Source organism: Rhamphochromis sp. 'chilingali' (assembly GCF_963969265.1).
Source record: "Rhamphochromis sp. 'chilingali' genome assembly, chromosome: 3".
Taxonomy (NCBI): domain Eukaryota; kingdom Metazoa; phylum Chordata; class Actinopteri; order Cichliformes; family Cichlidae; genus Rhamphochromis; species Rhamphochromis sp. 'chilingali'.
In genome coordinates this window covers 41,603,955-41,616,395 of record NC_137931.1, presented here as the reverse complement: position 1 = coordinate 41,616,395, position 12,441 = coordinate 41,603,955, and the positions used below count along the sequence as shown (strand labels likewise).

The window sequence follows — 12,441 nt, the reverse complement described above, 5'->3', positions numbered from 1 at the left end:
CAGGAACATTGCACACCCACAAGCCGTGCCTCTTTTTTCCTCTTTTTTTCATGGCTGTCAGTTTCTAAATGTAGCTCGGTAAACAATGATGGTGCATCCTGTCTGCACACACTGAAGTCTGCATGAATAGGCAAATAAACATATCACATATTTGAGAAAAACACAGATTTTCATGAGTTCTTTCTTGCCATAAATAATGTGACAAGGGAATTGGACAACTTTTAAAGAATATAATGAAAACTATTGGTGCTAATATTTTTTCAGTATTACATTTAGTGTATAGAAGGCCCCTTCAAAGAAAACATTTTTCTTTTAACCTTGATCTTATTGATACACTCACCAGGCACTTTATAGGTACACCTGCTCAAACAGTTATTAATATAAATATATAATCAGCCAATCACATTCCAGCAGCTCTACGCGTTCTGGACATGTAGACATGGTCAAGATGACCTGCTAAAATTCAAACTGGAGCGCAAGAGAAGAAAGGTGATGTAAGTGACTTTGAATGAGCCATGGCCATTGGTGCCATATAGGCTCAAGTATTTCAAAAAGCGCAGATCTCCTGGGATTTTCCCTACACAGTCATCCCTGGGGTTTATAAAGAATAGTCTGAAGAGTTGCGGTTCTAAGGGGAAAAAAATCCCTTGTTGATGCCAGAGGAGAATGGCCAAACTTTAAGCTGACAGAAAAGCAACAATAACTCAAATAATGACTCGTGACCTCCAAGGTATACAGAGGAGCATCTCTGATATGCTACAGCAGCAGACGACCACGACTCACCAGCAACTGCATGACACTCTCATATCAATAAGAACTAAAATGTCCAAGAAATGTTTCCAGCATTTTGTTAAATGCATGTAGTTAAAGCAGTTCTAAGGAAAACCAGGTGTAAGCAAGGTGTACCTAACAAAGTGGCCAATGTCTGTCAATTTCTATTGTTCATTATAACATTTCCCTCACTAATTGCATTGCTCAGAGCTTGGGAACAAACAACATCATAGGCAGGAAACCTGAGTGGCCAGATAATCATGTTGATTAATAACAGCTATATTATTCGGGCTGATCAAAAAAAACTTAAAGTGAGATGGAAAAACATGAAGACGTACAAGGAGAATGAGGGGGAGAGCACGTCTCACCTGCAACACTGTTAAGCCTACTGAACTATATGAAAAGCTCATATTCAAGCAACACAATAGTTTAATTAACCAAAGGTAATTGAAGCACAGTGTGGACCTGCCAAATGAAATAATGCCCTGTCTCTAATAATAGCCTGGTGCTCTGTTTCACTGAGTCAAGTGAAAGCGCCTGTCATCAGTGGAAGTTGTGAGTACTTCTATACCTTTTTTTTTTTTTTTTAAATCACAAAAATATGAAAGTAACAACTGAATGTGCCATACAAAGACTGATTATGCAAGACACACACTGTCATAAACTCAAAAATATTAAGCAAGGCCATGTAGGTATGTTCTTTAAATCAGAATCAGAATCAGAATCAGAATACTTTATTGATCCCTGGGGGAAATTATTTTTTGTTACAGTGCTCCATTTTAAACCAACATTAAGACAAGACAGACAATACGCTAACTAAGAATGGTACAATATATACATATATATACATACATACATACATAAGTCACTTATAAATAAATAGTTGGAAAAGAAACATGTGTAGTTGTAGCAGCAAACAGTGTGTTAAGTGGATGCGTTGTACAGGGAGATGGCCACAGGCAGGAATGATTTCCTGTGTCGTTCAAACTAAATGTGAATAAAACACAGAACAGAGAACACATTTATAATTAATTTATAAATCAGCATTAAAACTGTGCACTATATTCAAATCATAGCCCAAAACTACTATAGCAAAATGTGTTATTGTGCTTTCCAGGCAGCTATTGGTTGCCTTTTCTATTTAGCAGTCTGTTAGCACTTTATGTAGGTTTGAGCATTTGATGAAAATTTAGGGGTGAAGGCTCCTAAGGCATCTAGATGATCTAGGTTTTCAACAGATGTCATAGCTGAATATGTTTTCTGCCACCAGAGAGACAAAAGTGCTTGTCAAACCGATCTGATACACATTAAGTCACGCACACAAACAAGCATCCTTGACGTACACAGTGAAATATTTTTCAATTTTCAGGTTTTAAGTATCCAATACTAAATCTCTAAATTACATTAAATGTCTGAGGAATAATAAATGAAATATGTCTCTGTTAAGAGACACCTGAAATGACTGAACCCAGAGAGGAACCCTCTTAACTTCATCTTGTTATGCATGTACAAGAATCCACTGTTTCACAGCGAGCAACATGGAGAGCTGAGCACAAGTGGTAGGAAAAGAAGGTTTAACTCCTAACAGCTGGATGTATTGAGCAACCTCTTAGAAAATCATTAAAATTTGCTCCAGTGCTTACACTCCAACATCTTTCTATCACAGTTATCTGGGCTAATACAAAACTAGCAGCCTTTAGAGGTGAGCAGATGGTGATAAGCACAGCTTACACTTTAAAAGAATCCGTGTGAGCTTCTGCAAGAAGGTCGCTCCTGTGATCTACGATATTTAACACTTTTTGACCATACTGCATCTCGTCACTTTAAAGCACAAATGATTTTCTTGTGTTTTTGCAAAAAAACGTCTGTCTTACCGCTCTGAATCTGCACATGCAGACATATACCATGTGCACCTGCTGTAGTTTGCAGGATAATTTGTAGTATATGTCTTGTCACAGAAACCACGAGTGGACATAAGCGAACCGAACCCACCCCATCACTTCAATCTGCAGTAAGTGTTTGAGCTTTTGTGTCTGCTCTTTTTTTCTTCAAACTGATGACTGCTAAAGCAATTGTTGGGTTTTGTGCGGGAGGGTGCATCTGCCATTGTATGTGTGTGTTTTTGTTTAAATAAATTGGGGCACTTTGTGGGGAATATTGCTTTTTCTCCAGTGTTCCCTGATATCCACTGAAATCCCATGATTCACAGTGTGGGCATAATGAGGAGATGAGAGTCTGAGCTCTGCCTCTCTCAAATGGCTCTCTTGTGTTCTTGATTAACAAAGGCTGCTGCCTGGAGACTGATTTAAACCTGAATCTACAGTATTTATTTTGTTTTAGGTGGTCAGGGAAATGAACATAAGAGCTGTCAAATCTCAGGTGAAACAGACCTCAACCTCACCAGGGAGGTGGTGTTTGGTGTGAATTCATCAACATGAAAAATTAATTACCACATCCCTGTATTTACCTTCTTAGTTTCTATTTAGCCGTTTAGCCTTTGGGTGATTGTGGCTCCTTCCAAATAATAGCTACTGTGTAAAAAAACTTTTATTTATTTTTAATAGAAAAAGGTAAGACCTCAGCTATAATTTCTTAAGTACTAATTAGAAGTTGTTTAGTGTGACCTGCTAGCTTCCTGGTTTTCCTTCCAGAACTATAACTGACAGTACAAACAAATAAAAATCACTTTCTTCAATGCAAACATTATTTTAATAATAAAATGATCAAACTTAAAATTTTCTGTAAACTCCAGTAAGTTACAAGATCTTCTGTCACTGAAAAAACTGAAAATAAAGTGCTTAGCTATTAAACAGAGGTACAAATGATTAACAACATATCTTACCTCACCAAACAAAAGCAGGGTCATGAGATTTCTTGAACATTAATTCAAATTCACAAGTTAACAAGACATTTACCCTTTTCTCTTTTTCACTCAACTCCATAACTTTCCCCCTAACCGCTTTGATCTTTTGCTCATACCGAGGCTCTAAAGTTGTAGCTGGCTGCATTTGGATAGCTTTAGCTTTTGCCACTTTTGTTTGCTTAGTTTTTCTTCACTTCTTTAAAATGATTTAAGTGTCTGATTAGGTTTGTTGTTATGATGTTTTTCTGGTCGTCTCTGCACACCTTACTTTGGTGACTCCACGCTAAGTTGTTGTTAGCTGGTATGCAACTGGTATGAGGCTGACTGGCCGGTCACCAATCAGGGTCTAGAATGCTGCTGAAAATGTGAAAAAGTCACAAGGCTTTTGCACATTGCTCGACTTATTCTAAGTTCTTTAAATAATCCTCATGAATCCTCATGACTATAAATACCTTGGAGTACACATTGACAATAAACTGGACTGGGCTAAAAACACCACAGCACTTTACAGGAAGGGCCAGAGTCGTCTCTATTTTTTGAGGCGACTGAGGTCCTTCAACATCTGCCAGAAAATGCTGAGGATTTTCTATGAGTCTGTTGTGGCCAGTGCGATCCTCTATGCTGTTGCATGCTGGGGGAGCAGGCTGAGGGTCGCAGATGCCAACAAACTTAATAAACTGATCCGTAAGGCCAGCAATGTTGTGGGGATGGAGCTGGACTCCCTCAAGGTGGTGTCGGAGAGGCGGATGCTGTCCAAGATAAAGACAATGTTGGATAACACCTCCCACCCACTCCATGACATGTTGGTCAGTCACAGGAGCTCGTTCAGTGAGAGACTGAGATTACCGAAAAGCACCACTGAACGACACAGGAAATCATTCCTGCCTGTGGCCATCTCCCTGTACAACGCATCCACTTAACACACTGTTTGCTGCTACAGCTACACATGTTTCTTTTCCAAATATTTATTTATAAGTGACTTATGTATGTATGTATGTATATATATATGTATATATTGTACTATTCTTAGTTAGCGTATTGTCTGTCTTGTCTTAATGTTGGTTTAAAATGGAGCACTGTAACAAAAAATAATTTCCCCCAGGGATCAATAAAGTATTCTGATTCTGATTCTGATTCTGAATAGTTCTCCAAGCTTCTTGAAGGACATCCCAAGCTCTTCTTTGGATGTTGGCTGCCTTTTGTTCTGTTCCTAAGAGAATCCCACACTGTTTTAATAATGTTTAAACTTCAAATTTGTATTCAGGCAGTCAGACTCTTTCTGTGTGCTATTGTATGCTGAATCTGATTCTGATCGTGTTTGATTTGTGTTCATAATTCCCTCAGTTTTGGCAAGATCTCCAAAAACCACTAGCAGAAAACTGTGACAAAGACTCTGCCATGTTTTACAGATGTCCCTCCTCTCCTGACTTCTTACATACACACTGACAACAATTTGAACCAGGAATTCCAAATTTGGATTCATCACTTATCAGACCTGCTGCCACTGATTTTTAATCTAGTTCTTGTGTGATTTAGCATGCCTCAGCCTTTTCTCCTTGTTTCCCTTCCTTCAGAATGTCTTCTTGACATCCACGCTTCCAATGAGTTTATTTCTGAAGAGCCTTCAGTAAACAGTAGATGAATCAACTGAAGGGTTAGATGCATCTCTTGAGCCCTGTGTGAGGTCTTAGTTGGGCTTTTTTCCCTATTTCTTAAGGACATGACCTTCAGATACTGTTTATCTATTGTAAGTATAAATCTTAAAATAGGAATTCATTCTTGTCAAATGGGAATAAATGGCTTGCTTTTGTGACAGGCTGCTAGTAACAAAGTAACTAAAGATACCATTTAAAACTGTTTGTTAGTCTATTATGTGTAGACACATCACTGGTTCATTGCTTGGTTAGGTGCCTTTTTTATGCCTGAATGATTCATAGGTCAGTGTTAAGTGGCTTAACAGACCATAAAAATAAAACATTCCTCTTAAAAAGGTCAGGTACAAGACCCTGACAGAAAGATTCCCAAAGAAACATTTTAAAGACCTTCAGAAAGCCTGGGGAAATATTGCTCAATATCACAAAAACTAAGATTTAATAAATAAAAATACAAGAAAATCTTACTTAAATCTATTTAAAAAACAAGAAAGTTATATTTCATTAATAATTGGGGGGGTTATCAAAAGCACTCAGTGAACTTCATTAATTACCACTGCGCTATGTATGCTAGAAAAGTAATGACATTTTTAAAAAAGTAGATCACAAAACTTTGAAACCCCCGCCCACAAACACACACACACACACACACACACACACACACACACACACACACACACACACACACACACACACACACGATGTTCCTCATTCAAACATGGTGAATGGACTTAATCTGTCTTTAATGGAGGAGAAAAATCATGGCCAAACATTGCCCTCTGGCAAATCATCTCTCGCCTGATCCTCCCTCTCTGCATCTCAACCTCTCTGCCCTAATCATTACATGAAGCCTATAAATAAATGCTGGAGCTGTCACACAAATAAATGGAGCTGCCAACGTGGGAATTGGTGGCGGGGAGCTGAAATGAGGGAGGCAAGCCAAGGGAATAACAATAAGCTCAATAATAATTTTCGTCAAGGTATGAAGAACATGAAGGCAAAGCAGGTAAATTCAGATAGCTGAGCGTTCTGGCAGGAGACACATGAAAACATCTCAGACCACGAGTCTAAAATTTCTCTGTGTGAGTGGCTGCAGGCCTCAGGTGCAGTAGGCCCAGCATGGGACTAAAACTACAATCACTGTTAGAGCTGAGAGAGAGGACATATTATATAAATATGAGGATATATTGTGCTGGCAAATGTTGAGAAGGCCTTGTAAAATTTTCCACTGAACACAATTACTAAATACAGCCTGGTAAACATCTAGGCGTTGAGGTATTTTCACTTCTTCTGCCAGGAGGACATTATTTGCCTGAATGCACAACACACAAGCCCAAAATTTGCCCTCTGCGATTTACTCATCTGAACTTTTAGAGGCTACCGGCAGCATCAAGCACCTGTGCTGATTCCAAGGCCAAGTCATCACTAGCTCAGAACTACTGCCAACATTGACAGGTTATCCACTGCCTTGGGCATGAAATCAACTCAAGTACTTGAGTTGATTTGAGATCCAAATAAAATGCTTTTTTTTTTAAGAATTAGTGCTACACATCCTATATTGTATTATCTGTGTATCTCTGTAGTTTGTTATTACTTCTGCAGTCACCACCATTAACACACTAACACAGCATGATTGTGGCATATTGAGGATTTCGTTAGTTAACTAAATGGGTTGCTGCTTGCCTCTGGCAAATGCATTAAAGTTTCTGTATAATTATATCAGATCACTGAACAGCTTTATTTTTCTAAGGCAGCGATTATTTGCAGGTTTGCTGTACAAACAGCTTGTCATCTGCCAACTTTTAAACTGATATCGGTTACCAACTCAAAATCAATATGTCATTTTAGAACGAATTATGAATCACTGCTTCATTTCATTGTGGCAATACATTAGAAGAATGGCGCATACACAGGCAATATGTCTATAAGCATACATATAAATACATGCTGAAGCTAATAAATGAGCTTTATGCTGTTTAGAATTACACAAGCCAAATGCCGTTATTTAAAAGTCGCACCTTGTGTACTGACAATGAGAACAGCTTTATAATCAGCTACCCCAGTTATGTGTGTATGGGGGCTTTAATTGACTGCCTTAATTGACTGCCAGCCAGTCCCAGTCAAGCTGCAGAGATCTGAGAGGTTGACAACTGGGAAAAAGCCTCTTGGGTGACAGTTAATCTGTGAGCCTCAGCTGCTCGGATGTCAACACACAGGGAGAAGAATGCAAATGCAGGCAGTGCATGAGGAAAGAAAAAGTAATGTATCTAGAGACATTTAAAAAAAATTGATTTTTTGAAATAATATGTACACAGTGAAAGAAACATGCATCAGAAACTTTAATATGAAGACATCCGAAGGTACCGTGTGCCTACATATATTATAAAATCCAACGGGGGACACGGAATATTTTTTATTTAAAAATTCTAAAAAGAAAATGAAGACGCCATCTGTCAGGGCTTTGTTAATTCTATTATCTTATTTTAAGTGCACTGATGGAAGAATAAGGCAATTGTCATTCACTTGTGAGTGAACACACACAGTTTCAGCAGATTAGCCTGAGACAAAAACAGCGGGGCTGGAAAGCATCCAGGCGTTCGCATCACTAATCCTGCCATCACACTGTAAAATTTAACACCGTTCAGAGTCTTTCAAGGGGTTTGATAAGCACCATCATTTCTGACTGTGCATGTGGGAGTGGTATTGTGTGCCTGTTCATGCCTTAAAATACCATTAGTGTTACACAGTTATTAAAGCACATAGATAAATACATAAATGTTACCGTAGTTATTAAAACATTTACAGAAAGTAATAAAGCAAAGCAAAAAAAGAATCATCTTTTTTTCTGCTTGCTATTCTTCTTCTTCATTGTCAAAGCTTAATACAATATCTTTCTCATACTTGCAACCATTTTCACACACCCAGCAGTCGACTTTGATGTGTAAGCTTCATCTCATTTAACTCCAGGGGAAGAATATACTCCACAACAATTTGAGTCATATGACTGAACGACGTCCAAAACTGCTATTCTGTTAGAAACTGAAATTAATCACTTGTCTACATTTGGGTACAACCCTTGCTCTTAATGACCAAAACATAAAGCTAAATGGGCTGTAAAATGTTTTCTTGCATGGGGTTTCTCTTATCTGTGCAGACTCTTTTGACTTTAAACGTTTTCTGGAAAAACATTTTATTTGCGTGTTTTGCTTTGGGAGTATTATCGCTGTTTCACTGCATCCCAGAATGACAACAGATTGGTGTTTTGAATATAAAGTGGATCAAAATAGGATTATTAGTATGCACATATACACTTTAGTGTATAAGGATGGGAATAATGAAATTGGCTACATGATTGAAAATAAGTGACTTTGCTTGAATAGCACTTTTTCAGTTAAACAATGCAATAAACAGTGGTTTACTATACAACAACAGAAATAATGAAAATTGTTTGTTTCTTGTTAAATTATGCAACGTACACAAACAGGTTGGGGACAAAATGAGTGGAGTTTATTTTAAAAACAACATTGTCACAGATTCTTTACTTTAAACTAACAGCTATCCGTAACATATTAAAAACATCACCACATCTAATATTTAGAGGCAAAGAACTAGAGGAGCCTCAATTTCTTAGAGGATCAAAAACAGAGTCCAGGATACTGGTGGGACAAGGCAAATCCAGTCTAAATTATCCACTGTAGTTTACCTAAAACAGCAGGTAAAATATTAATTTCATTGTTTTCATGGCAGCAACTTTCCGGATGGTGTGTTATTCACAGTGGCAGTTCTCTGTATGCCAGTATAAAGATCATTAAAATAACCAATATGCCTACGAGCCTAAGTGAAGTTTCAGTGATGGCATTTATGATCAATTAAACTGACTGTAAATTTATATCACCTTCTAAAATAACACTGAGGTTTCCTACATGCCAAACTGGGACATTTTATAAGGTCCCAGTTTGGCAAAACAAGACTTTCCTTAGTTTTGGGGTGAGGAAGAAAGATTTCAGTCTTATCTTCATCTAGCTTTTAGAAGGTTCTTGCTCATCCATTCTTTAGTGGCTGACACAAAGTCAATTTACATGATAGCATCACACAGCTGCTGCAGATTGGTCAGCTGCACATGATCTGAGTCTCCTGTTCCACCATTTCCCAGCACTGTTGGGTTGACATCCTGATGACTGTGAAGGCCATTTGAGTACACTGAACTCATATTCGAGAAACCAGTTTTGAGATTATATTAACTTTGCAATATGACATGCTATTCAGCGTGAAGCAGACAGCAAAAGTTACATTCTAAAGGGGATGGGCATGGTCAGCTCAATAGTGAGTTAGGCTGTGCCATTTAAAGGATGCTCGTCCATCTTGCCTCAGGGACTTATACAGCTTGACCGCTGTTAATGTTTAATGTTTCAGATGAATGCCTGACTCTGATATACAAGATTTAAACTAGCCTAGAATTCCTCCAGAAAGCCCAACTCTTTATTTCAGAAGATTAAGTAAAGGATCTCCTTGTTAAATGTGGCTGTCATAGAGAACTAGTTCATATATTTCAGTTATCAGTATTTAATTTGAGTTAATTTAAACTTAAGTGAGCATTGCTGCTGTACTGCTGTAGCTCTCAGACCAGATATTACAATTGACAAACAGAAACATCCAGACAAATGTCTAAACATCTAAAGTGTCCTCCAGTCTTCGGAGGGTTAGAGATGATTCCAGATTTATAATGGTTGTATGCAGCCTACATGAAAAGTGCCTTATGTGAAAAAAGGCAAGGAGGCAGAGCACATGTCTATAAACCCCAAATACAGCATAAGCCCATGATACAGTAAGTATTACTATTTTTTCCCCCATCTCCAATTTGCCAGTAAAAGTGATGCTACGAAGGTAGCAAAGAGAACAGCATTACTACACTAACCTTAAATTGCATTACAAGATTACACATCTTATCCTCAAGGACACAGAATAATAAGATGCTTTGCTTGGTCTAAATTAACCGCGGGTGTTCTAATTAAATAATAGCCTATATCTGTAGTAATTTGATTTGATGCATGACTGGAAGAGCAATGAAGAAAATATACAACGGGCAAAGCAGTATAAAAGTTTCCTGGGGTGGACCCCCTAATCATTACTTTAACTATAATTTCCACTGTTGGTGACTGTAATTGATTGCCCTCATTAGTTCCCTAAGTATCTTTCAGCAGCTTGTCCTGAACAAATTGTAACATTAATAAAAACTAAGATTCAAATCAATACATTGATGCCTTCTCTTTGATGTTTCACTCCATCTTTGCTTGCTAATTCTGCCTGTCACTATCGTATGTCTTTCTCACACTGTGCTCCTGAAGTGATGACAGTAAACAGTGTGGAAGGAAATTTAAAAGACACGAATTCGAAGCAGAGACGAAGCAGTAAAAGAGCAACAGAACAGAGCTGGTGCCTACCTGAGATAGCGCAGTGGTTCTATGGTCTCAGCCTCTGCCTCAGCTGAGCTATGGTTCATCTTGTCCATCTGTTTTCACCCAGCAGGACTCGGCAAATATGAGAAGGGATGAGCTGTGCCGCTCCAAAGAAAACACTTGCGTACCTTCTGTCTGACTCAGATTCAGTGGACACACTGACTACTTCTTTGCCTGGGAATAGACTGAGAATCGAAAGGGGCTTCCTCCCTCTGTATCTTTCTCTACGGCTCTTGATTGGTTCAGGCGCTGGATGGTAATTACTGGCTGCTAGATACACACACTCACTCACACACACACACACACACACACACACATATACTGAATCTTGTCTCTGTATCTCTGCCTCTCCCCTCTGTCTCTCTCTCCTTCCCACTGTGGCCCCGACTTGTTCTCTGATAAAACCAGCCGGCTGTGTGTATCAGCTGCGCTTGCCGGGAAACCCAGCCAATTAAGAATCAGGAGGCATGGTGCTCCTTGGCTGATTGGCTCGGGCTGCCACGATCATAGCTTTTCAGTCATCGACGGTGCAACAGCCTCCCTCACTTCCCCTAAATTCACAAAAGCACAAAGACGTCCATGCATACTCCCTGGTTGCCAAAGGATCCCTTGATGGAGAATCGAGAGCAAGCACCAGAGTGAGGAAACACTCGACTGCTCCGTGAATCACAAACACTACCATCTCTCACGTGGTGGTGAGAGATAAATTGAATCTATTACCTTAACTGAAGTAATAACACTTTAATGCCAACGTGGCTACAGAGCAGTATTTTTGCAGCTCCGGCATTAATCATAGGTGATATTATCAGCGTGATAGTTAGGACCTAATAAATGCTGCCTCTTGATATCAATCTGAAGCAGCTGATAAAATGTAAACCTGTTGAAAATGCAAACCTATTAATTTACACAGAGCTGCGCATGCACACAGAGAAGGGATATGTATAGCAGTATCACAAGGAGAACCTGTGGTTGCCAAGGAATGAGGCTCATGAGTGGGTTGTGGTAATAAACAATAGCCCACTTTCTTTTTTTAAAGGTCTCTCTCCCTTTTTCACCCTTCACTTTGCCCGGACTTTCTGACTCCTTACAGCTCAGTTAACAGACTGACGCCTGTATTTCTTTTCCATTACAGAATTATTCTCCTGCATTTTATTTCAAGCTGCATAAATGTACCTATTAGGAAGATAACGACAAATTCCAAGGAGGAAAACAAAGGGAAAACCTGGGCGTAAGGAATGTTGGTAAACTCTGTCCCCTAGTGGTCTTAATTAATATAGCAATAACAGCCCAATAGCAGCAAAAAAAGGGGGCAATAACCTTTGAAAGCCTGAACCATGAAAAAATTACCAAAAAACGCAAATTCTTTAAAAATTTGGTATTTACTGAACCATCTGACAATATTTTTAGTAAATTAAATATTCATTTGAACACGTGTTTCAATTTGCATTATATTTCCTGGCATTTTGAGGGCAGTAACAATATTGCTGTGCCATACTGCAAATTTTCTTATTGATCCAATACCAAGTATATACAGTACAGGGCCAGCTTACTTCATTCGGTCTGCCCACCAGCAGCAAAACAAAAATAAGAGACCAGACAGGTTAACATCGGTGTTATCTGTCGGGGAAAGTTAACTAATTTTTGACTGGAATTTTACATCGACTTAAAAAGGAATTTGACCTTTTTAACTTTGTGCATT

General features: G+C 38.7%; 1 protein-coding gene across 3 annotated transcripts in view; it reads right to left on the bottom strand.

Annotated features, from left to right (window-relative positions):
- Window positions 1-11,156, bottom strand: part of yjefn3 (YjeF N-terminal domain containing 3) — a 49,054-nt gene extending 37,898 nt beyond the window's left edge. For 2 of the 3 annotated variants that reach the window (XM_080876930.1, XM_080876931.1), the window contains exon 1: window positions 10,728-11,148. In XM_080876930.1, coding sequence (XP_080733056.1) covers window positions 10,728-10,795 — 68 coding nt within the window. In that variant the 5' untranslated portion in view covers window positions 10,796-11,148. Of the gene's footprint in view, window positions 1-10,727 lie in introns of all 3 variants that reach the window. The other variant, XM_080876932.1, reaches the window with a different exon arrangement.
- Between the last annotated feature and the right edge of the window lie 1,285 nt (window positions 11,157-12,441).